This window comes from Toxorhynchites rutilus, chromosome 1 (assembly GCF_029784135.1).
Source record: "Toxorhynchites rutilus septentrionalis strain SRP chromosome 1, ASM2978413v1, whole genome shotgun sequence".
Classification (NCBI taxonomy): domain Eukaryota; kingdom Metazoa; phylum Arthropoda; class Insecta; order Diptera; family Culicidae; genus Toxorhynchites; species Toxorhynchites rutilus.
This window is the reverse complement of record NC_073744.1, coordinates 8,529,740-8,556,744: the sequence shown is the minus strand read 5'-3', so window position 1 is coordinate 8,556,744 and position 27,005 is coordinate 8,529,740. Positions and strand designations below refer to the sequence as shown.

General features: G+C 38.7%; 2 protein-coding genes across 3 annotated transcripts in view; both read right to left on the bottom strand.

Annotated features, from left to right (window-relative positions):
* Positions 1-16,805: 16,805 nt before the first annotated feature.
* On the bottom strand, positions 16,806-17,625 carry LOC129763505 (secreted protein C-like). The gene is made up of 2 exons (XM_055762641.1): positions 16,885-17,625; positions 16,806-16,838 (listed from the first exon to the last, which is right to left on the bottom strand). Exons 1-2 carry the CDS (start codon positions 17,623-17,625, stop codon positions 16,806-16,808), a joined length of 774 nt encoding a protein of 257 aa, XP_055618616.1.
* The window catches only part of LOC129763011 (headcase protein), a 266,416-nt gene continuing 257,036 nt past the window's right edge, over positions 17,626-27,005 (bottom strand). For both annotated transcript variants that reach the window (XM_055761711.1, XM_055761712.1), the window contains 4 exons: positions 24,385-24,573; positions 18,482-18,570; positions 17,981-18,080; positions 17,626-17,919 (listed from right to left, as the gene is read on the bottom strand). In XM_055761711.1, the coding sequence (XP_055617686.1) occupies positions 17,746-17,919; positions 17,981-18,080; positions 18,482-18,570; positions 24,385-24,573 (552 nt within the window). In that variant the 3' untranslated portion in view covers positions 17,626-17,745. The remainder of the gene's footprint in view (positions 17,920-17,980; positions 18,081-18,481; positions 18,571-24,384; positions 24,574-27,005) is intronic.

Genomic DNA, 27,005 nt, shown 5'->3' with positions numbered 1-27,005 from the left:
TAAGTGATTCTATCAGAATATTATTGGGAGCGAACGTAATGCTCGGCTGTTTTGACTCAAAATGTGTGCGTTTGTTTTACTGTATGTATATATATATATTTGTTATTTGCTTGCTTCCTGATTTGAGGTTTTATTTTTGTTCGGCATCGGTCTTCAGTACGAAGCACGATTGGCGTACTTTGAGGGGTTCGAATGAGGGATGGGGGGAGAAGAAAAAATTCTACCAACATCGAATTTTGTTTAGTATATATTGTAATGTATACATTCGTTTACGTTATAAACTTCTAATTCAGAGCTGTATCATTTGATCTAGGATATTCTTTTATATGATCTTGAGGGAAGTTTTTTTTTTGTTGGGCGGGAAGAGGGTTGGAAAGTAAGGAGTAGTTTACGTCAGACATTGAAAGTTATCACCAGTTGCTTCAATTTTTGCTTTCACTATACCGATACCCCACATATTCTATCTGTCTTTATTGATTATATTGATATTTCTTATCTGGCTTTTTATATTTAATTTAGTCTCACAAAAACCGTTCCAGTCTTCTCATTTCCGCTTGTGTTTGACAGGGTTGATTTAGATTTTAAAATCGTAATTATGAGATGATTTTTTTTTTCCGCTAATCTCGACGACGCCGGGAACTTTGCGGGGTGACACACCGGGGAAGTAGCGTGTGTGGTCAGGACAGGGATGATCGCTTGATTTTTTCGTGTTTGGTTGAGAATGCTCTCTTTCTCTTTCACGCTTACGCTCTTTCACGCTAGTAAAAATTTGGTCTACTAATGGTAATAATTTTGTCGCTTGTGAGATGTATATTTAATTTAAATGCGTCTCAATTCGATTCGAGATTGTTCAAAATGTAATGAAGACGACGGAAAACAAAACACAAAAAAGGGAAGCAATTCAGGACACGGGGAAATCTAGATGAAATGGAGATAACAATGTAGGTTGGTTAAATGAGGCATGAGAATATTGCTTTTTCGCTCAGATAGTAGATTGAGACCGCGAAGAAAAGTGGGAGAAAAGTGCGCCGAAGTGTGTGTGATGAAAAATAAAGAGCATCCGAAACTGAACGCTCGCGAGTCGCTCATTTGAGACAGAATGTCAAAAAGTCAGTCAGAAAGAGCGATAAATAGATCTCATCTCTCATAAAAGCAGCGGTTTTCAAATAAAACACAGCTATCAAATGAGCCTCCTCAAATGATTCACGGCTCTCAAATGAGCAGCGTTTCTCAAATAAACCTTTAAGTGAATCATGGCTTCAAATAGAGATAGAGCCCAAAAACGCACCGTTACTCAAGTGAAACATGGCTCTCAAATTAGCCACGATTCAAAACTAAACCATGGCTCTCAAATAAATAATGGCTCTCAAATGAGCTACGTCTCTTGAATGGTTTTCAAGAGCCGGGAGGCTCTCAAAAATTGAAACTTTCGAATAAAACACGGCTCTCATATAAGCCGCACTACTCCAATAAATCACGGCTCTCAAATAAGCCGTGTTTCTCAAACGAACCATGAACACGGCTATTAAGTAAATCAGGACTTTTAAATAAATCATGACACTCAAATGAACCGTATTTCTGAGCTGTGTTCCTTAAATAAACTGTTTCTTCTCAAACAATTCACGAATCTCGAAAAAACCATAATTCTCAAATGAACAAAGGCTCTTTAAAAATCCACGTTTATCAAATGAACCACGGCTCTTAAATGAGTGGCGTCTCCCGAATGAGCAAAGTTTCTCAAATAAATCATGGTTGTCAAATGGGCTGCATATCATAAATGATCCATGGCTCTCAAAAGAGCCGCGCTTCTCTAATAAATCACGGCTCTCACCGTGTTTCTTAAACAAATCGCAGCTCCCAAACGAGCTGCGTCTCTCAAGTGAATCACGGGTCTCAAAAGAGCCTCTTTCCTGAAATAAACGACGACTCTCAAATGAACTACAACTTTTGAGTAAACTTCAAATGGAAAACAGTTTTCAGGAAATTTCTAAAATAAATTCTTAATACAAGCCTCAATATTCAAATAAATTATGGCTCTCAAATGAGCCTTAAATGAAACACGGTCCTTGTTAAATCACATCTTTCAAACTAGTCTCATTAAAAATAAAAATCACAGCTCCCAAATGAGCTGCGTTACAAAAATGAACCACGGCTCTCAAATAAGGCGCGGCTCTTAAATAAACCTCGTTTCTCAAATGAACCACGGTTCTGAAATGAGCCTTAAATGAAAGAGCGGCTCTCGAATAAGCCACGACACATAAATCCCGCCTCTCAAACAAGCCAAGGTTCTCAAATGAACCACGACTGTCAAATGAGCTTCGTCTCTTGAATGATCCACGACTCTCAAAAAATCGAAACTTCCGAACAAAGCACGGTTCTCAAATAAGCCGCGCTTCTCTACTAAATCACAGCTCTCAACTGAGCCGCGTTTCTTAAACAAATCGCAGCTCCCAAATGAGCTGCGTCTCTCAAGTTAATCACGGGTCTCAAAAGAGCAGCGTTTCTGAAATAAACCACGGCTCTCAAAAGAACTACAACTTTTAAGTAAATTTCCAATTAAAAACGGCTCTCAGATAAACCGCAGTTCTTAGAAAAATTCCTCATAAAAGCCTCAATATTCAAATGAATAATGGCTCTCAAATGAGCCGGGTTTCTTGAATGAACTTCGGTTCTCAAATGAATCACATCTCTCAAGCTAGTTTCGTTTATCGAATAAATCACAGCTCCCAAATGTGCTGCGTTTCTCAAGTGAACCACGGCTCTCAGAATAGACGTATTTCTGAAATAAATCACGACTTTCCAATGAGCTGCGTCTCTTGAATGATCCACGGCTCTCAAAAAAATGAAACTTCCGAACAAAACACGGCTCACAAATAAGTCGCGCTTCTCTAATAAATCACGGCTCTCAACTGAGCCGCGTTTTTTGAACAAATCGCAGCTACCCAAATGAGTTGCGTCTCGCAAATGAATCACGGTTCTCAAAAGAGCAGGGTTTCTGAATTCAATCACGGCTCTCAAATGAACTACAACTTTTAAGTAAACTTCCAGTGAAAACGGCTCTCAGATGAGGCACATTTCTAGAATGAATTCCTAATACAAGTCTCAACTTTCAAATGAATCATGGCTCTCAAAAAAGTCAGGTTTCTTAAATGAACCTCAGTTCTCAAATGAATCACATCTCTCAATCTAGTTTAGCTTCTCGAATGGTCATGATGTGTGATGTGACAGCTCCCAAATGAGCCGCATTTCTCAAATAATTCACGGCTCTCAAAATAGCCGCATTTCTCAAATAAATCACGACTCTTAAATGAGCCACGGCTCTCTAATAAGCCACGTTCTTCAAACAAGACAGGGTTCTAAGATGAGCCGAGTTTCGTATATGAAAGCGCGGCTCTCGATTGAGCCACGACAAATGAATCCCGGCTCTCAAATAAGCCACGATTCTCAAATAAATCACGATTGTCAAATGAGCTGTATTTACCAAATTAACCATGGCTCTGAACTAACCGCGCTCCCAAATGAGCCGAGTTTATTAAATAATCTACGGTTGTCAAATGAGCCGTGCTTCTCAAACGAAAAATGTCTCTTGAGTAAATCATGGCTTTTAAATAAACCACATCTCTCAAACGAACCAAGCCTCTCGAATAAGCCGCAGTTCTAAGCCAAACCGCGACTCTCAAATGAGCGGTGTGTCCCAAATAAAATAGGGCTCTCAAATGAGCCGTGTTTCTCGAATGAACAGCGGCTCTTAGATGAATCCCAGCTTCCAAATAAATCACGGCTCTCAAATGAGCCGCATTTCTTAAATGAGCGCGGTGTGAAAGAACCACTCATCTCTCAATCGAGCCGCATGGTCGAGATATGCTTCTTTCTTCAATTGTGTCTGCAGCGGAAGAGGGAGATGGTTTTCATCAGATACCATTTAAATTATCGAGTTTTTAGGCCAAACTACAGTGAAAATAATTGTCTTTAGGTCCTTTCTTTTTTACATATGCAAATTAGAAAGAAAGCTTCCTAAAAAGAAACATTAAGTCGCTCAAACGAACCGATTTGTTTGATTGAACACATCATATCGAGTCAGTCTCTCAAATTAATCGATATACTTCTGTTTTCCGCAGTGATTCCCGAATTCAAAACACTTAATTGTGAGAAAGACATGTTATGAAAAAGATTAAACAGTGATTATACAATCTCTCACTTGCTCTCAATTGCGTTGCTTGAAATACGTTTTGTTCTAGCAGAATTTTTCTGATAATAAACTGACAGCATCGAGCGTCACATACTGGGATGCCAGATGCTTTTTTCTGAATGTCTTCACACGACACGAAAAAAAATGTTTCCAGCTAAATAAAAAAAACTCGTTTCCACTATTATGGATCCCCCTTATCTGACGGCAAATTGAAAGCTCGAGAGCCAACTGTCAGAATTGACAGCTCCGCCCCGACTGTCACACACACAACATCAGTTGACACACATCAGCGCACTTTGCTCCCTCCCTGTCAGCGCGTAAAATTGCTCACCGAGAGGCCCATCAGAGGCCCACCATAGGCGGATAGAGTTGGGAATGAGTCGCACATAGTCGCACTTGCTTGCTTGTTTGTTTATCACTTCTTTCGGTTTTCTTCTTCGTGTGAGGAAATCATTCGGTTGAAGTATCGCACTCCGATTTGGTCCACATACCAGCAGCGTCTGTTAGTTAGTTTGTTTTTTTTTTCATTTATTTTCTTTGTATGTCTGTATGTATCAATTGGACCGTTCCTTCGTTTCGCTTTCGCTTTCCTCTTCTTCTGCTGCACATTCTCACATTCACATTCGTCCGTCTCGAGATCGTTTTGGGGAGGAGGGGTGCTTGCTGGGGGGTTTCTCAAGTGTCTCGATTCTCCTGATTTTCGATGAATGAATGACATACAGGAACGCAACAGGACACAAATCATCTTGATCATCTAAAAAAATCAGTCCTACGAACCACGCAAAAAATTGTTTATGTTTTTGTTTTGGCAATAGAGCTCAGGGTTCCCATGGGAATGGCGGAAAATTTTGTCCCGATTGTTGTTTTTTTAGTTATGTTTTTATGGTCTCTGTAAATTTTTTAAACTCGATAAAATGGCAGTTTCACATTTATTGATTTGATTTTGCTTTCGACCGCGAAAAAATAGTAAATATCACAACAATGCGATTTTCCAATCTTTTTTTTATAATTCGTTTTTTTCTTTTTGCTTCGTTTTTTCTAAGTTTTCTGTTTTTTTTTCAAACTGGCCGCCCTTCCAATAATGTCTAATTTTGTTTATGCCGATTCGTGCCGCTTTTCACTTTGTGTCAGAAAAAAAAAAAATTTTTGACAAAAACGGGAAAATCTTCTTGTTTAGTACAAACTTCTGGTTCCATTCGCTCTGGGTTTCATTTTATTACTCATTCTCATTCATCGCGTTCCGCGTAAAGGATAAAAAAACGGGTGAAAAAAATCTATGAGATACACATTACACTACAGTAGTTGCTGGGAGCACTGGTCGCGCGCTCACCGTCTTAAACGCTAGTGGGCGATTTTTGATCAACTTTTTTTACTCTTTACATATTTTGGGGTGGGGTCCATTTAACCACTCATTTTACACACACACACGCGCGCGCTGACTTGTTGCGCTGTGTCAGCTTTTTTATACGCTAAAAGGGGGGAAGGAGGAGGACATCTTTCAATTTTTATCTGTGGATGTGTGTGTGTAGGGAGTAGTTTCGAGTGTTCTTGCTTCGACTAATATTGGTATTGGTTTTATATATCTATTTACACTAATCATTAACTTTATGTATCGTTATAGTTAGTATGGATGTATTTTTATCTTCTTTGTATTTCTCTGTTTTTTGATCCTATTGTATTTCGCGACCCGGAGATGTTTTTTTTTTATTTGTTCCTGTGGTAGTAATAGTAGAAGTATTTATGTGTGTTGGATTTTGATATTGACTTAGCAAAGACAAAAAACCTATTCCCTAATCAACATCGACTAAATCGCTTAAATACATTTGTTTATAATAAGAATGTTTGAAACATGTGATAGAAAAATTTGAGTAATGGTGAAAAAACTTCGAGGGGTTAGGGAGTGGGGGGCTAAACAAATCGAACTAAGGGACCACGAGAAAAATCAACTTGATATATTTCATTTAATTTGTACTTGAAGCTTGTTTTGTTTTTTTTCTTCTTCGTTTATTTATATAGTTTTTTTTGCTTAGCATTGTTTTAGCGTTTGTTCTCTCATCCCGTCCTAATTTAGAAATATACGTGGAAAAGGTAGTTTGTGTTATTTTGTTTTCTTGTTGGTAGTTTAATTAATTTAATAAATATATATGCGTATAGACTTGCGGAAAAACAAACGAGAAACGATTCATCATCCTAACTCTTGGAGGGAGGTTCAATGGAAGATAGAACGACACACCATTTCGCGAATTTCGATAAAAACCGATCAAAAATGAGCTGCGTTCGACGGAACAAACAAGTTTAGCGATTCTAGTGGCTACGATTTGCATCTGTACTCTCTCTCGTTCTCCCACTCTATTTCTCTCATTACAGCTATATAGTTATTGTAATAGTAATAGTGTGTACTGCAGTGTAAACAAACATATCTACTACACATCCAAAAACCTAGCTTTAGTGTGTTTGTGTGTGTGCTGCTGCTGCTGCTGTTGCATACAGTTTGAGGTTATCGCTTCGAGCAAGACTAGGGCTGCTCTGCGCGACTACAGGAGGTATTTCACCTCGTGTTTATTCCCTGATGAATGGCAACACTGTTCTCCGCGGCCTCCGCTGCAAACGTCAGCCTGGGGGCTGTCATTTGTTGTGGTTGTCGGTGCGCACTGATGTAGATGCAGTTTTACGTCCATTTCCTGAGATAATCCGAATTGCTTTGTCAGGGTGCGCTTCGTTTTGCGCCGATTCATCCAATGTTGCTGGTCGTGGCGCTGTGTTGGTATTTGTTATGCGTGTGTGGCACACCCTATCGATCAACAATTGCTTAAATCTTTTCACTATTCTCTGCTGAGGTAGTACTGGTGTCACCTGTGTCTCAAGTTGTACTTGAGGGTTCACGATTTGTGTATGTTTGTGTGTTTTGCGCTTTACACAAACTTTCAAAAAATCACAATGTTATTGTTGTTTGCTTTTGACATAAGCCCGCCCCCGGAGCAGTGTTGCCAGCGTGTTTGTTTGTTTATTTGTGTATTCGTAATGCTGATTGCTTGGTCGATGACTGCTGTTGGTTTGTTGTTGTGTTACTTCTATTTTGAGGTATTGTAACAATTTGCTGTGGCTTCTATCTGTGCAAACTTAGGATGCAACCCGAAGGGGGATCCGTCTGCCCAGCTTTGGTACCTATCTCTGGCTGATCCCTTGACGCTCCTAATCGTTATTTGTTTCACTTTCCAGTATTGTTTTGTACATTCAATGTTTGTTGACCTTACAACTCTATTAGTACAAGTTTGCTTGCTGTAATCAATTAACTAAATTAACCATCGTTTAATACTAGTTGCATTAAAAAATCATCGCGCCTTCTCTACTCAACAAATTCTCGTGGGCAAACAGAAGATTGTTTCTTTCATTTTCGCAGTGTTGGAAGAGCTTTCTCATCTTATTTTTTCTTGTTCTCTCGCTGTGTGCTTGTATTGTTATGCTTTGTTTTTTTAAATATTCACCTTTAAATATCTTCGATTGTTTGCTTCATTTTTGAGGTTATATATTTATAAATGACTGTGGTGATGCGCAACTCGGATTTGTTTGCACTGCTTTCACTATCAATATAATTGGACGACGGGGGTTAAAATTTAACTAAAAGCGTAACATTTCACGAACTAAATCAGACAAAACGACATCCGTCTTACCGCCTAGGAGACAAAAACGCACATTTATTCTAACCTTCTACTGTTCTGTTTTTTCCTGATATACACTGTATAATAGTATAAAATGTATAAATTTAAGAGAGAAAAAAAAATGTAGTTCCAAGGGTGCAGGCGTTAGCGGAGAGGGGAACGCTCCTCGCTAGGGGCTGGCCATTTGTACGTGTTTTCATCAGATGATCTGAGAAGTGTATTTTTACCCTTAAACGTGTGGCCTCAGCTTGCGCAGCGCCGCTCCGGCGCCCCAAACACGGTCACGATAAAATTTGGTTAAACATAAAAAAATAACATAATAGCTCGGCAGCCCGAACCGAGGGGCGTTTCCATGTCGCTCACGGAAATCCACACCCTTGCGCCATCATATTTACCGTTTTTTTGCTTCTCTGATTACTAATTATACACACCCCGCGGCGTTTGGTCCTTTCTCGTCCCTCTTGCCTGATTCCTATTTCTTAATTAATTATCGGCTGGGACGAGGGGCCCACTTTACGACCACAGACACGCGCCCTGCTGATCAATTCTAGGTAGAAACAAGGATATGTGTCAACATTTTGTTCACTTAAAACCTATACTCTCTCTCTCTCTCGCTCTCTTAAAGTGCATTTTAATTTCATTTAGTATACGCATAACATACTCTTCTATATTATCTTTCGTTTTGGGCCCCTCACAGGGGCGCGCTTCCGGAGGCGACGCGGCGCGTCGCGAAGTGACGCACTCGGCGCCTTGCTCTAATCCTTGTTTAACAACCAAGACTTAGTGTGTTCCATTGGGTGGTTTATATTTTCAATTTGATTTCACCTTATTGCCTTAAACCTTAGAAATTTTACCACTGACTATATTCCATATATCTAATATTTTTGTTTATGTGTATATGTACTAATGATTTTCACAAGTGGGACGAAACTGGAATAAAACGCTCACTCGCTCTCACTCACACACTCTCACTCGTTCGCACACCAAAGTTTGACTGATCGCTTCGGCTGCTACTGTTTACTCAACTTCGATATACCGAACCGAAACCGAAACCAAAATCAACTGTCAGAATAATTGTTCGTTTGTTTGTTTGTTTGTTTGTTTGCTTGAATCGACTTCCAATTGCTGCTCGGAAAGACCAATGCTCAGTTTTTTTTTCTCTCGCGCGTTTCCATATATCTATCCGTATAAAATCCGTATAATTTGAAGCTTAATCGCTAGCTGAAAGCTTGAAATGAAAGGACTACTACTACATTTACACGAGACAAGGAAAAAATATCACCAGATTTAGTTTTGCTCTCTTTTCAATCGCAATCTTCTACTTCAACTTTTTACAGACTAAAAAATGTTCCAATTCTGGGGCGGAGAGGAAGGTCCTAACCTCTCTTTTTTGTTTTACTGCTCTCTTCAAATAGTACGGGGATTCAAGGTAAAATAAGCCTTGCTTCAAAGCTTCTTTTTTCGTTTGTTATCTTACTAGATCGATTCAGTTCTTGCTCTCATAGGTGTTAACATAGTATGGGTGTATTTGTGTTTGTTTTTTCTCAATTTTGATTGTTGTTGTTGTTGTTGTTGTTGTTGTTGTTGTTGTTGTTTTCATAGTTTTGGTTTGTTTCTCGCTTCTGGTTTTGGCATTATTTTTTCCGAGCATACTAGGTGGCCCCTCGGATGACGAAGAGTTGTGAGATCTGTGTTTTGATGCGATGAACACGAAGATTGTATGAATTCGAAAAAACGGAAAGGGCATTTGCCGGAATAACATACGTTCGGCTGTGGATAAGAGACTAAAATGATCCTAAGCAATTTGTTACTATTGACAATAGTCTGAATTGCCAATTGGGCAAATACACCGATATGTCGAATTATGGAAGATTTCAATGTAAAGAGAGAGAAGTTAACTGTCAAAACGGATGTAATCGTGTGTTGAAATAGTTCATTGACGTTATTTTTTAGATTTACTCAATGAGCCAAATGGATAAATTATACCCAGAAACTTCGAGATCTGGTGTATTAAAATCTCCAAGACGTTGATATATAAATATCAAGGAGCTTCACGACCTCTAGGTTATTATCGGCTCCGTTATGCTTTTGCGATTGATCTTTGTGAATAAATTAATGAAACAAGACGGGTGGGTAAAGTCGGGGTTATATCCGGAGTGACTTCGGACTACACAAAGTGGACAGTCATTGTTAAATATGTTTTTAAATGAGCTTTGCACCTAAATGTTTAACTGCGGGCATGTTATGGCAACAGAGTTTCGTTCGGGGATCTCGAAAGCAAGCACGATTTGCCAACGAGCGTCGAAAGGTAGTGTCTTTCTTAAGACAGGTCAGGAAAGAGTTTGAAGTAGGATTTTCTATTCTACACAAGGGCCCTCCTGAGGGCTGTGACGAATGAACTGAAAAAAATTCAAGTCTTTTTGATTCAAGAAGAAGAAGAAAAAGCTTTGAAAAAGATTTGATTCGGCGTGAATAGGGTGCAGCATGAAATGCAGCAGGTTGATTATTAATTGACGATTTATCAGTTGAAGTCACTTTATGAATTCCTGGCCAGAAAAACAAAAAACCGGGCCGACGCCAAAAAGTGATTCAGCAAGTCTGGAATGCTCGCTTTGCATTGGATTGTTATGAGCGACGAAAGACGGATCCATCTGCATTGATCGAAAAACGATTAAAGTTTTCGACCAAACATGAGGTCGTAATGTTCCATCATGAGCCCTCGGTCTCATGTTTGTAAGGTGACGAATATTTTTCCAAAAAAAGAGAATGAAAAGCTGTGCCTCATTTGCATTAAAATCCACATCCTGCCTTGTTGATGATGCAGCAAATTTAAATTTCGCCCGATCAAGGGATAATAACCCACCCGGTCTGGCAACATTGCATTTTCACCGCCGATTTGTATTGACATTTGTTGGAATAAACATTCAGTTTGCCAGTTAGGACGTGGAAGCTTTGTGAAATTGAAAATAGTGGAATTAAAACAGTAGAGAAGCTAGAAAAGTGAAAAGAGTTTGAAAGAAAGTGAAATTAAATGAACACATCGTAGGAGGAGGATTCAACATGTTTTTTGTTCGGGTGCAGGTGCAACCCGTCAGAACCAAGGCGTTGTACTATAGGTGGACCGTAATGTCAAAATTGCTGGTCGGCCATTGCTCGTGAAAAAATAAATTTGTTTACAAAACAAATCGTATCTTTTGGTGACAAATGTATTCGTTGGCAAAATAGCTGCTCGCGCTTTACTGTCGAATCATAACAGTGCAGAAGAATGTTTTTAGTATATCTTTTCGCTTCTAGCTGCGCAATCAATGCCTTTCTTACCAAGCAAAATGTACTTCTGTTTTGCTCCCATTGACGGGGAAAAGAATACTATCAGCTTATGGCGATGGTGACAAGAAATAACGCTGATTGTGGCTCCACTGATTTCGCTCAGGAAGGAGGGGGATGCTGTGCATATACCGGGAAGGAGATTACCAGATCCAGAAGATCCGGAAAGGGCCGTTACAAATAATTGGCTAGAGCAAATGGAGGTTGTGCTCTATTTTTCACGAATATATATTTGCTTATTTTTGTTCTTCAGTAATTTTCCTCAGCGAGTTGATATGAAACCATAACCACACACCCAAAAAAAAAGTAAATAATTTTGAAAGTTACGTCTCGCTACTCGTCTCACGTCATGTCCTGAAAGTGTCAAGAACGAAACACCTATCGTTCAGCATCTTGGTCAGAACTAAGATAAACTTTTGACATATAGCTCTATAGAACTGCTTGTGATAATCGTGTATTCACCTATAGAAATGTTAGGTGCAATTCTCTTCTTTTATTGCTCACTGATTCCAACCTGAAAAGATCCCAATGGTTGGCTCTATATCTGATTTCTGTTCTCAATTTATTAGGTAAAACAAGTTATATAATGCAGAAATTGTATTAAAAACATACAACAAGATTGTTATCAGCATTAACCCAATACATTAAAAATTTTATGCGTGAAAAAAATTGTAAAAAATTTAATGGAACAGAATCTCCAAGCACATATCTTAATCGAATAAAGTGGACCCAGATATTGAAGAAACTTACTTAGAAAGGTAGCCAGAACTGCGAACTCAGTTTTGTTTTACGTAGAACAACAAGATACTGAGCGTTCATACCTCCTAACCAATTGATCGGAATGGTATGATAACCACTTCATTCGGAAGATAAAACGTCTACGTGTTATTTGTTTATTGATCCAAAAACTTGTTTCAATAACTCAGAAATTACTTTCGAAGCAAACTATTGAAATTACCAAAATCTATATATAAGCAGATGCCAGCTCGGGAATCCATTCAGTTTCTTTCGTATGAAGCGGTCATGACTCATGAGAAAATGTTGGTTTGTATTTTTTGACGTGGGACTACGTCTAACCGGAGTATATGGGGGTAAAATGAGAACCTAAACATAGACCATGCAAGATAAAATGAAAGATTCCGAATGCTCATAACTCGAACATTTCTTATTGGATCGGAAAGATGTTTGCATCAATTGATACGGAATATTTCTACGCTTCTATCGCAATTAATAAAATGTTATTTTTCATTAGATAATCAACTGAAAAACCGTAAAATGTTAAGCGCTATCTAAACGCCCTAACTAGCTCGTTTTGATTAGCCCGATTTACGGTTTCCCCAACACAGCCATCAAAACCAAGCTGCCTTGGGGAAATCGGCATTGCAAACATAGTATGGGGACCTTTGTTCGCGCCGAAAAGTGTTTCCCTAACACAGACTTCAAAACCAAGCAGCGTTAGAGAAATCGGCATTGCAAATACATGAAAGTCGGGGGTATTTTTGTTCCGACTGAAATGTGTTTCCCTAACACAGACTTCAAATCCATGGATCGTGGGGAAATTGGCATTGCAAATACATGCAAGTCGGTGGCATTTTTGTTCCGACTGAAGAATATTTCCCCAGCACAGACTTCAGAACCAAGGTGTCTGAGGAAATTGGCATTGCAAATTCATGCAGGTAAGGGAATTATCGTTCCGACTGAAATGTGTTTACCTAATAAAGACTTCTGAACCAAGGTATCTGGGGAAATCGGCATTACAAATACATGCAAATCGGGGACATTTTTGTTCTGACTGAAATGTGTTTGCCTAACACAGACATCAAAACCAAGATGTCATCATACCAAACGTAAAAGGACTGTCATTAAATTTACTTGTAACGAAGAACATAATCTATTGCATGAATTGACCTCACATGGCATTATACAATCTTTTTACTCACAAAGCAAATATATTGAATTCAATTGAATTCGGAAATTGTTTCATTCAATCAAAATTTTAATCAATACAAACAAATTATTGCTGAGCTATAATTTGTCCCACGTCAACCTTGCGGTTATATCATAGATATAACCCACCCATTTTTTAATTAATTAAGATGCAACCTCAAACCAATGTTAGTCCTAAGTATAACTTGCGGTTATATCGCAGTTTTTCAAATACATCTATATACAAAAAAACAGAAAAAAAATGTTGCCGAAACTGATATAAATCCAGATCTCAGAGAAGCGTGAATACATGCAACGCATACAGACAAAAGACTCACTTAAAAAAAACAATAACGGAAAAACAAATCCGCATTCGAGAATTCTACAGACACTTCGGAATGCATTGTTTCGTTTGTAATTATCGAGGGCTATACGAACAGTAAATGAGTTACACCAGAGATGGTGCTGCTCATTTGGACAAGTAAAAATTTCCGTAAAAATTCACATTTCTTTCTTCATGCAATACCTTCCTCTTCAACGTAGTCTTTTTTTTCTCGGATAATGCTTGACATTTCCCAATTATTCGATTGTTTATCTCAAGGAAAATAAATTCATATTCATTGTGATAGATGGGTAGAAATATTTCCTATCAATTGATGTAAACATCTTTGCGATCTATTAAGAAATGCTCGAGTTATAAGCATTCGAAATCTTTCATTTTTTTCCCACATGTTTGGTGCTTAGATTTTCATTTTACCCTCTAATCGTCAGGGGAAAACAGGCAACCCTCACGCCATCAGTTTGTAATCAGAAGCGTCTTTTTCAAAAGCTTTAAAATGTATGTATATATGGGAGCATATATCTCTTTCTCTCAGACTGAACGTCAGTTTGGGATTGTACCCAAAAAAAAAATCTAAACGATGACGAGCGGAGATCGAACCAAAGCCGACTGAGGAATGCAACACTGTTTTACACGACCACGCTATCCGCATAGCCATTGATGCTATTGCATATATAGTCATATTAGCATGTTTCCTGAGAGAAAAAAGAAGAACATAAACGTGAATATATACCATTTTCTGTCTGGGCCGTGTATGTGGCAAAGTATGCGAAAAGGTTCAATGCGTGATTATTTGAAATTATCTCTTGTTTCGCCCGCTTATATTGCTCTTATTTTGCTATGGCATATATATTATACAAATGCTGTAACAGTAAGGCGGAGTAGCACATTTTCTGATATTTTTAAGCTCATTTAATGTGATGAATTGAGATGCCAAAACATGTGCTAAAAATTAATTTTGGGCTTATAGTATTGGGTGAAGGTTCTGTGGACTGATGAGTCCAAGTTTGAGCATGTCAACAATGAATAAACCAAAAGAAGAATTTCAAGAATGACATATTGAAGCATTTGGGAAGTAACGTTATGCTCTGTGATTGGTTTCCATGGGTCGATGTTAGGAATCTTGTCAAAATCGATGAGATTATGACAGCTGATTCTCCAATCTAAATTCTGTGTGAAAATCTCAAGATTGATTAGAAACGGGGCTGGAAACCCAGTTTGTGTTCCAGCAAGACAATGAACCCAAAACCAAGTCGTTGCTTCGATCATTTCGTGTCAAATTCATGGAATGGCCACCACGAAGCCATTCTCGTCATTCTCGTTGCCGGCGTCGACAAAACAGGAGTCACAACCACTTCTTGCAGGCCCTCTCGAGAGCCTGGGAACATTTTTTTCCGCAGCACATGTAGACCCTCAAAAGCAAAATATGTCTGTAAAAGGTGTTAAAAACGAATGGAAAATATTTCGATTACTGGACGACTTAGGAATGCATTGGATTGTTCTTCGAAGTAAAATCTCATTTTGATGATCTGAACTTAGTCTCTATTGAATATCACAAGTCACCGAGTTTCAGTTTGCATTCGAATGGAAGAAAATGTGAAATTTATGTACATCCGATGAACGGCTCGAAAAACCCTTCAACACCATAATAATCAGCTGTTTAAAATAGTAAGCAGATTGGTTTGGAGTTTTAGGTCACCGCGTCAAAAGAGACAAACCTCACCATCACTCTCCGTCTCGGGACCAATTTTGAACAACATCGGTTTTCTGTATGTGTGAGTGTGTTTTTGTGAGTAAAGTTTTTCAATGTGCACATGATTTTAGAGTATATTTTTGTTGTTACAATTTTTACTTCCTTCCGAATCCAACAAAGTAAAGTTCATCTAAAAATCACCTTGTGTTAGTTAATACGAATTTTGTTTTCCACAATATAAAATTTTCCCAATGTGTATATCGAAAAACTCAGTTATGAAAAATACTTTCCTCTGTTTCTGTGTTTTTTTTTCTCTCATCTCACCTCCTTTCTCAGTTCTCCCGCTTTTGGTTCCGAAAAAAACGCGGCGAGTTTTTGAAACTCCCGCTCATGCGCACACGCTGCTCACAGTCAAATTTACAAATTTTTATTTTTTTTTCATTAATCACAATTCGCTTTCCTAATCGCTACCTATTAGTGTATGAATGTGTATGTGTGTGCGTGTGCATAATTCCGACGAAAACGAACAACTCACTCTCTCGCGCTGTTCGCGCTCGCACTCACGCACACCGCGCTATGTTATTGTTTTTGGTTTTTGGTTTCGCCAATTTTGAGAATTTTATCTTTCTCTGTCTCTCTCTCTCTCTCTGTCGCATTCACGCACGCTTACCGCTGTGACCCCACACTCATAAATATTGCTTGCTAATCGTGTTCACTTTTGCATCTGTGCCTATATGTACAAGTTCGAAAAACCTAACGCTTGTTTTGTGTTTCTTTTGTTTTGTGGGGGGTGTCTGTGTTTGTGTGTGTTTGTGAGTATCTCTTACATAAACTCCTAAGGATATTAATAATAGGATCATTTACTCCATCCAATTTTCTTAAGTCTAAAAATCCGCCCCGTTAACCGGAGAGCCGTAAATACCTGATTCTCAAATGTGTTTTTCTTCACCCTTCATCACGTGTCATCGCTCCGTGTTTTTTCTTCCTTTTCTCTTTGTTTTGCTTCTCGGAAATAACGATTGATTGTAATGCATTTGTCGGTACGCAATTCCTAACCTCAAAAAACGCAAAAATCACACACTGCTGCTTTTCAGTCGAGTTTCGAGGTTATAAGCCTATAACGGGAAAATTGAATGTTGCTCCAGGAGCTTCTTTTTCCCGTTTTGTTTTCAATTTTCCACTGTGTTTTGTTTGTCATGTTTCCAACGAAAACAAAAAGTGAGCCTTAAGAGAGAATATTAACCATTATTAATTAGATAGAGAGGATTTTTTGTTTCTGCGTGTTACCTTATGCTTAAACCCTACTGAAGAATTGTTTCTTCGTTTTTTAATTTCTTTCCTTAATGCAATTATCGAAGATATAGTACGAATATATGTGAATGGGGGGAGAGGGGCTAGTAATGGTTTAAAAACATCTACACAACACGGCAATATTCGAATATAAACGATTAACCCAAAAAAATATATATATGTATATATATTCTTCAAACATCAAAAAATAATAAATTGAAAACTAAGAAAACTAAAAACTGAAAGAATAATATAAAAAAACGCAATGAAACTAAATAACAGTATAAAAATTGCTCTAATTGTTGATATTCAAATAACTGAGAAATTCGTCCGAGAACAGCTGCAGCGAGGCGGCGGCGCTGGCGTCGACAACCGGAGTGTTCGTCAGACCGCCGAGACCGAAGCTCGAGCTCGGGCCTCCCCCGGCGCCCATCGTGCCAGCCAATCGGAGCGATTTCAAGACATTCCCAGAGGTGACCAGCGAGGAAGATGGCGGCGGCGGCTGCGGCTGTTGCAGTTGCGGCGGCGGCGCGGTCGCACTGGCCACAGCATTGGGAGCCCACAGGGTGCTCAGTTTGCTGCTGCCACCAGCGCTTCCGCTTCCGCCACTGCTGCTGCTGCTGCTGCCACCGATCTCCGTTGGTCGCAACAGCTGGGAATTGGGTTTCGGGGAGGAGTCTCCACCCCAAACGCTTCGGGATGTTTCCGGAATCATCCAGAGCGAACCAAGGGACGAGACCGCCGCCGCGGACGGGGTTAGGTCGGCTGCTTTCGTACCTGAATTTTCCCAAATACCCGAGGAGAAGTTTGGGGAATGATGAACCTGGGAGGACGAGTTGACTGTCGTACTCCAGAGGGAGGAATTGGATGGTGGATGATGGGAATTTTTGCTAACATACATACTGTTGTTGTTGTGGTTAGTATTCGATGATTCTGCGGCAGCGGATGACGGTGATGAAGATGATGAGTCTGCCACAGACGATGGGCTCTGGAGCGATCCACCCCAGAGTGACTTGTTGCCCCAGAATTGCTGTTGGGTTGAGGAGTTGTTGATGATGGAGTTGTTGTTGGTGGTGGTGGCCCGGCCACTACCGACGTTGGAGTCCCCCGCGAAGGATGCGGAGAAGCCCGAGTCGAAGCTACTGTTGCTGCTGGCACTGCTGGTACTGCTCAGATTGCGCAGTTCCTGGATGAACTGGTTCATCGCCGATTCCTGATTCGCCGACGAAGGTGACGCCGACGAGGTGCTGTTGCTTCGACTGGAGCTAGCGGAGACGGTAAACGGGGTGTCTACCACTTTGGGGGACTCCAACGGGGCCTCATGTTATGGCCACTGCTGGAATAACTGCATCGGCTGTTTGGTGTAGCAGTACGCCAGGGGCTTCACGAAGTGAGTATCCTGAGCGTGACAGTACGGACACGAAACGCTGTGGCTGTAGTCGCTGTAGAAGTTCAACCGCTGGTGCGGGTGCAGCAGCAGTTTGAAGCAGTTGTTGCACTGTTGAGGAAACAGATGTCGTTAGTATACCCAATGTGACCACTAAACCTCACCAACATACCTTCAATCGTTCAGTACAACACGGCATAGCAGCGAAGATGTCATACGAGTACATGGTTCCAAGGACCAACGACGAACCGTCCCATTTTTGGGCACAAAACCTTCAACGAGAAAACTTTAATATACAATCTCTTTGCGCTGTCGGAGTGGTCAGGCGTCGGACCAGTGTCTGCTGGCCTCAGCCAGACAATCTGAAGTCGGCCAGCAGCCGTGATCAATCAAAGACATTCTTGCTTGCCTCGGTTACTCCAGTTATTATTACAATTATGACCGCTCGCCCAAATGAATATTCAATTCATGTTTCTCTAAGCTGCTTCCCTCCACCATTCCAGCAAATTGACCGAAACAAACAAGTAAATATTTCCATGAAATTTAATTAGAATGATAATCGAGGGCCCCTCTTCTCTCTCTCATTCCCGGTGACTTCAAGAGGAACCGAGGTGCCAAATTAATGACCACTCCGAACAGCTGTTTTGTCCCGCGCACCAACAATAATAATTACCTGCATCGCACGACCCGGCTCTGCACGACACCATCCAGACACGCCATGCAAACCGAGGTCAGATATTGGACACGATTCTCGTACTTCACCTGTGCAAAGAAGTAAGGAAAAACGTCAGTTATTAAATCATAAGCGATTTTACGAGCGTTTGATTTTTATACCCCCAAAGGGCGGCTTCCCCCAACACGAACAACACGACCGCCATTACGGCGTGGAGCTGCTACCCGATTTGCATACTGTTCAGGGGCAAACAGAGGGTGAGAGTGAGCGAAAGTTAGGAGACTACTAATTTAGGCTCAAAGAGGTTAGGAGTTTCGGGGCGACGACGGCGGCGGTGGCGGCTAACGATATCATTAATTTTAGACTTTGTCTTTCTGGGAAGAGTCAAAGTCTTTCGGGCGTCGATTTTAATTCACAGTCAGTTTTTTTTCACCCGCGCTATGGCATAATCGGTCCTAATCTTGGCCGTCGTCGGCTACCGGTTCTCGGAAACGAAAAAAAAATGCATGGCCCCTGTGTTATAGCAACACACTGTCTGGCCGCGATCTAGGTCAATGGTGGCGCGGTTGTTGATGGATGCAGACACTGCTAGCACACAGACACAATGGCTGGCGGGGCGATGATGACGTCGGCGTCTGGGAGAAGGATTATCCGTGAGGTTCAATGTGCCCCTGAAAGTAGGCTCGGAGGGCTCGCCGGCATCGCGTGGGTCGTCGCCGGGTGAAGCCCCGACAGAATGGTTCACGTGAATGAGTGAAAAAGCAATCCACGGTGAGAATCAATATTTGTAATGGCTGATGAGGTGGAACAACTGACGAAGACGACGGAGAAGAAGTAAAAAAAAGGCGGAAGAGTGCATTGTAAATGGGGAATGTGAAAATGTTTTTCCGCGGCGGTAGACACGTAGTCTGACAGCTGATTGCCACCCTCGCCGCCAGACACAGAGTTTGTAAGTGAGGGGGGTTCATCGAGCGCCGCACAACGGCGAAAGTGTACCGATGATGGATGAGGCGAACGAATTGCATACGTTCGAGGCGCGGCAAACATGGAACGCTTGTGTCGGAGCTGAGTTATGACGGGTTATTCTTCAACCTCATCATCGTCAGACGATGCTGGCGGCGCTGTGCTGGGTGGTCAACGGACAAAACTCCTCTTAATTGGGAGTCGTTAACCTTTGGGACACGACGGGACAACAAGAACTCCTCTTATCGCTATTGTTGTGCGGGATGATAAAGATGATCGTTAATTTGTTTCGTACTATCTTTACTTCTGTATTTCTAAATTCACTTTCACTTGTATTCCAGTTCGCTGCTTCCATCGATTATTTTTTAAACTATTTGTCAAATTGTGAATGACAAAGATTCGCGAGTTCAAATTCGAAGATCAGAGAAAACGCAAAAATGGCAAAATAAAAAAAAAATAGTCCATCATCACCAAGATCATGACAGACATAATAAAGATCAATACAAATTAAAAAAAAAGATAATTTAAAAAAATTAAATAGTCCACATAATATAATCCGTTCAAAAAAACTTCGTCGGATTAATTGAAAATATTAAAAACAAACTACAAAAAATTGCCCACATTAGATTAAAAAATCGTATAAAACTTCGTCAGTAAAGATCTTCGTCATAAGAATTGAAAAAAAAACTCGTTCGCCTGTTATTAAAACACAGCTTTCACGTGTGAAATACAATGCCTCCAAAATTCTGTAAGTGTTGTTGCGCATTTAATATGTCTTGGCATCGAGTTGAACACATTTATTCCTTTAAAATACAACGAATCTTGTGAAGCGCATGTCAAGAAAATTCAGAGTTTCTGATTTTCAGATTTCAATATTTCCATTTTTTTTAAATTTATGTCTCCAGAAAATCATAATTGGAGAAGTACAGATTTTTTTATTCTAAAAATTTTCAAAATTCAGACTTTTGAGATTTTAAGAATCAGATCAAATTTCCTTTGTTTTTGGTTTCCGATTTTCACAGTTTTGATTATTTTGTTTTTTTTTAGATTTTGGATCTCTTGAATTTCTGATTTAAAATTTTCGTTTTAAGTTTCTCGATATTTAAACTTCAGAATTTTTAGATTTTTAATGTTTTTGATTTCTGATTTTAAAATTTTCGACTTTTTTTAGATATCTCATATTTCCGATTTTAACAATTTTAGATGTTTAGATTTTTTTTTTGGTTCTCAAAATTTTAAAAATTTGTTTTTTTAGATGTCAGATTTCAGATCTTCGTGGTTTTAAGATTTAGATTTCAGGATATTAGGAACTCCAATTTCTTCAATTTCAGTTTTTTTAATTCCTTATTTTTTTTAATTGAGATTTTGAGTATTGAGGTTTTAAATTTCGAAATTTTTACATTTTTAATTTTTAAGACATCATCTATTTTATCTAGATTTCCGATTTTTTAAATTTTTGTTTCCTTTCATTTTAAAATATTTTCATTTTGGTTTTCTTTTGTTAACATTGTTCAAATTTCAGATTTTTTAAATTTACAAAATACATACAGTTTTCTGTTTGTTGAATTCAGATTTGTTAAAAATCTCCGATGTTAAAAGTTTGGAGTTTTGTTTCGATTTTCGATTTTACATTCTTGATTTTTGGAGATTTTCTACAATTTTAGATTACACCTTCCAAACTTTTAGATGTTCCACATTTTTTATTTTTTGGATCTCGCATATTTTTAGATTTCAGATTTTCAAATTATCGATTCATAGATTTTCGATCTCTTAAGATTTCCGATTTTTCATATTTCCGATGATGTACATTTCCATTTTTATTGAATTTCTGATTTTTTTTTTCAAATTTCCGATCTTCGACACTTCCGATTTGTTTACAATTCTAATTTTTCAGATTCGCAGATTCTGATTTTTCAGATTGTTCAGATTTCAGATTGCTTAAATTTTCGATTTTTAAGATTTTCGAGCTTTCACTGTTTTCAGTTTCAGTTTTGTTGAATTTCCGATTTTGAAAAATAAATTTTTTTCAGATATGAGATTTTTGAGTTTTCCAGCTTTTTATATCTTCGCTTTCGAAGATTTCGAATTTTTAGAATATGTTTTTCTTTTTAAATTTCCGATTTCTTTTATTTCTCATATCCTTAAAAATTTCTGTTTTTTTTTAAATTTCGGATGTTGACAATATTTGATTTCTTAGATCTCTCGTTTTTATTAGATTTTCGATTTCAAATTTCGATTTCAAAAAAAAAAAAGAAAAAAAGAAGTAGTAGAGAAAAGTAGAAATTGAAAATCTAATAAAAACGAGAGATCTAAAAATCCGAAATATCGAAAAACAGAAATTTTCAAGCATATGAGAAATAAAAAAAATCGGAAATTTAAAAAGAAAACCCCGATAACTAATTTTTCGGATTTTTTTGACTTCCATTTTTTTTTTGATTTTCAATTTATCGGGTGTTTTTGATTCTCACATTTTCCATTTCTTACATTGTAATTTTTCACATTTTTTAGATTTCCGATTTTCGAAATTTCCGATTTTGATAATTTCATTTTTTTTTTTTTAGAAAATATACGATTTTATACAGTTCGGCTCTTTTTTTTTATTTGCGTCCCAACACATTTTAAATTTTTTACCCCTCTGTTTTTTAGTTTGTTGGAATTTCTGATTTCTAAAATTTTAGATTTAAAGATCTCAATTATTTTTTATTTATTTTTTATTGGCGGTTCTTTAGATTTTCGATCCATGAGATCCGGTTTTTTATCTCATATTTTTCAAATTTCACAATTTTAAAAATTCAGATCTTCTTGATTGCTGGTTTTTTTTACACTTCAGATTTCTTAGATTTCGTATTCTTCAGCGTCAGAATTTTTCGGCTTTTCAGTTTTCAATTTGTTTAGATGTCTGTTGGTTCATAATTACGATTTTTTAAATTTAAGATTTTTTACATTTCTAATGTTCACATTTTCAATGTAATCCAACAACTCGATTTCCATTTTTAAATTTATTAATAGTTTTTGATAATTTATATTCCAGTTTTTTAAATCGAATAACCGTATTTTGAGAGTTCGGGTTTCATGTTTTTGGTTTCAAATTTTTTGATTCAGATTTTGAAGATTCCATAAATTTGAAATTCTTTCATAAATTTATAATGCGGAATCCTTAAAAGTCTCAAATAACTCCATTTTAAAAAAAATGGAACTTGAGATATTCAGGATTTTTATTTTTAGATTTTCGATTCTTTTAAAAATCGTTGACTCTGATTTTTTTTTGTTTTTTTAATTTTGTAGATTTCGGAGCGTTGTTTTAATTTCTTTTTTCAGACTTTGGATTATTAATAAAATCCAATTTTTAAATATCAGAATTTTCATATCACCGAATTTTTTACGTTTCAAAATTGTTTTGAATTTCCGTAAACTAGTTTTTTAGAATTCTGGAATTAGGATTTCTTCGATCCCATATTTTCGACTTCAGATTTATTTGGTCTCAGATGATTTTATGGTTTTTCTATTTCAGATTTTTCATGAATTGAGGTTTTGTAGATTTCCTGGATTCTAGTTTTTTTTTTTGTATTTCGGATGTTTGGATGTCAGAATATTGAGACTCATTTTTTTTTATTTGAGATGTTTAGATTTTTTTTAAATTAGTTTTCTTCTAGATTTTCGACTTTTTAATATTTTTGATTTAAGATTTTATTCTTTGGTTTCAGTTTTTTCACAATTAAGATTAATTAGATTTTTGAGATTCCAGATATTTAAGATTTTTGGTTTTTTTAGATTCATTTTTGTTGAACTTCCGATTTTTTGAGATTTGATTTTTCCCTATTTTTCAGAATTTTTTGGGTTTTGTAGATTTTAAATTAAAATTGTTTTTTTATTATTTTTTTTTATTTCTGATTTTTTTTGAATTCTCTAGATTTTGTAAATTGTGTGCTCCCTTGGCCGAGTGGTTAGCGTCATAACTAACATGCCGGGTGTTCGGGTTCGATTCCCGTTCTGGTCGGGGGAATTTTTCGTCAAAGAAATTTCCTCCGACTTGCACTGTGATCACGCGTATTCTAGAGCTTGCCACTCAGAATGCATTCAAGGCGTGTTATTTGGCATAGAAATCTCAACTAAGTACTAATAAAAATGACGCAAGTAATACTACGTTGAGACGGCGAAGTTCCTCTAGGAACGTTAGTGCCATTGAAGAAGAAGAAGAAGATTTTGTAAATTCAAGTTTCTTATGGATTTCCGATCCTTTCGAATTTTATTTTTATAATCCACATTTTATGTTTCAAATTTTTAAGATTTATGAGTTTTGTGATGTTTTAGTTTTCTGATTTCAGACTTATTTTTCCATCCTAGATCCTAGCTTAGCCTAGATCCTAGATTTAAGATTTTTTTTATTTAAATAATAGAAGGATTGAAAATCTAAATTCTCTGTTGCTAATTCTTTGTCTCAAGTTTCAAATTGAAAATTTGAGATTGAAACTAGAGATGAGAGGATCAGGAATGAAAAATGAAAAACGAAAAATGAAAAATGAAAAATGAAAAATGAAAAATGAAAAATGAAAAATGAAAAATGAAAAATGAAAAATGAAAAATGAAAAATGAAAAATGAAAAATGAAAAATGAAAAATGAAAAATGAAAAATGAAAAATGAAAAATGAAAAATGAAAAATGAAAAATGAAAAATGAAAAATGAAAAGTAAAAAGTGAAAAATGATTTTTGCGATTTGGCATTCGTGGAATGAGATTTAAATTGGAATTTAGACTTCAGAGGGAACGTAGCTGCATGTGTGTTTTGTGCAGCTTTTATTAATTCAAGCTTGGTAATTTCCTTTATTATGCCATACACTGACATTCCGAGAGGTACTTCAACAGATGGACATGGAAGTCCGTCGCTAATAAACGCCACAGAGACACAAGAATACAACAAGGAAAAATAAAACGAATCTTACCTCGATGCAACCCTTGGCGTGCTGCTTTGGACTAAGGAAAAACGTTCCATCGACTAGTGGGTAGCGGTCAAAGACTAGCATCGGTTCCTCGCAGAGGACACATGCCACCCGGCTCTTGTGCTGGGCTGCCAACGAGGACAGGATGAACAGACGCGTCTCATCATTACCGTGGTTGCCTTCGTCCTCGATCTGGAAAAGAGAGTAAAAAAATGACAAACAAACTCCGATTAGTACATGACTCGATGGCGAATTATATTTCTATCTTATCGTCTTCCCAAAAGACATAGCGGAAAAATTTCATTAATTTGGAATTATCTTTGCTCGGCCCCAGCGGGGGATGTTAAAGGAGTGGAAGCAAATATTCGAAACAAGTACACAGCCGCACATATGATGCAAGATAAGCACAACAACTTCCCGTGCTGCGTTGCATTGAACCCTTTCACCGCCGGCAGTCTGCTGTCAGCAACAATCGACGGAGCGATCTTCTCATTGGGAAATTGGGAAATCCAGCTGGGAAGGAAACACACCCACCCGAAGGTATCACTTGGCAGAACAGAAATGCAATCCGAGCCATAAAGAAATGGCGAAGCCATTTCTCGTCTCCGGTCCATGAAACGTGGGCGAAGGATAGTCAGGGAAAAAAATGAAACTAAGAAGGGATATTGGATGCTGAGGTGTGTTGTGTACGTGTGCGATGCGAGTCCCGCATTTATATCCTGCGAAAATATTTGTTATGGATATTAAAACCGAAATTGGAAATGAGATGAAAATTTAATCATGGTTTCGGTTTCGTTTGGCTGAGAGGTACTCTCAAAGCTACTACCCTCCCCCGGGCCACCTCGCATCCCAAAAGCTCAGCTCAGTTACAATCGTGCTGATATGGGTTCGTTGGTTGTCTGAACCTGTCTGGGCGTTTGAAGGAAAAAGGAAGCCAGACTGACAACACACCAGGCGCGGCCGGAGCGAGCGTTTTATCTGGGGCCAGCAACGAATCCTAGAGCGCCTTTGATGGCGGAGGACGACGGCTTTGATGTGTGTGGATTCGGATGGATCCGATTTTTTGAACAAATGTACACAAAATGAAAAAAAAAAGATGCTATAAGGTTTTTTTTGAGACGAATCGGAACTGGTTTAGTAACAGTAGAATAATAACTATGAGCGCTTCAGTAATATTTAACAGCGTTTGAAGATTTCCCGATTCAAACAAGCTCCGCCATAATTGGATTATGATCCAGTTTTACGAAAACAAACGCAGCGAAGTGCAATTCTAAGGCGTTAACCTTGCTTGCCGTGGGTGACGCGGATGACGCAAACTCCTCGTTCAAGTGGTCCAATGCATTTCCGCTTCCTTTGTTGGTACACACCGACATTAGAAAGAAAGTTCATCGTGCACTTGCTAGTACAAAAACTGTTACTTGGCTGCTGCCAATGAGCTTGTTTGAACGAAAAGTCAAGCTTGGGATGCGGTAATAGGATTTCGTCGCCTCTCGGATCTTCTCGTGCCGGCGTCTCGGGGAAAGCTAAGGCGCCAAAGGCGGATAGCAAAATAAACATCCTAAACGTGAGGTGCTCAGGTGCATACACCGCTCGGAAGTTAATGCATCTGCAGTTGACTATTGCTGCTGCAGCCCGGATATTGTGTATCTTCTTCTCCAGCTCTCCGCGCGGCGCTATCGCAATAATACTCTCGAGTGGAATGAACGGGAAATTTAATTCCGATGGGTATTATTTGCTTGCGAGATTTCCCGTTTTCCCTGGGATTGTGTGTGTGTGTGTGTGTCTGTGAATCCTTCCATAAAACAGCTAATTTCCCCTCCTGCTTTCTTGTCGCAGCCGAGCGAAGCGCAAGAATTAAACGATTGCTGAATCTGATTATCAGTGACCGCCCGGGGGGAAGGGTATCCTTTTTTTCGGGTGCGCTAGCATTCAAATCGGACTCCTTCGAGTGAGCAATTTTCCTTGGGAATCGCACACAAAAAGAACACCGAGCGCAGGATAAATATTATTTTAAATTCTCGTCGAGCACATTAAGCACCTGATCTTTGCTGGCGCGGAAAATCAACTGGAATCTTATCCTGTCCTCTTCCTTGGACTGTCTCTCTGCTCGGTGCTGTACGAAAAAAGGTGAAGGTGTAAATATTAAAAGCAGCCACTTTAAATATTTTCAACTCGTTCCATGCATTTTAAACGAGATTGCAGCCCCGGCAGTGAGATGGCGACACCGTCGGAGCGGAAGGGAATGCAGTGATAAAATCAGTTCCACAAGAGTGAGAGAAGACATTCGCCGGCTTTATTTCGTTTCGGTGTTCTTCTGTGTTTGCCCCGCGCGCTAAGTGAGCAAACCAAGGACCCATTAGTGTGGGGAGTTACCGGAGAGAAGGCGTAGCATAAAACGGAACGAGAATGGAATAATTTCTTTTTAAACAGTTTTTTGTTGTTGTTATTACCGTGCCGTCTCCGTCCCGAACGGAGCGGACCAGCAGGGGAGGGCGGAAGGGCCTGTCTCGTTGTGTCCTGTGGGGGGAAGGAAGTCAAGAAACTCGTTAAGCGCATAAATCGCGGACAATGTTCAAGAAGGAATTGTCGTCGCGCGGTGTGGGAAATTTTTGCGAAACATTTGG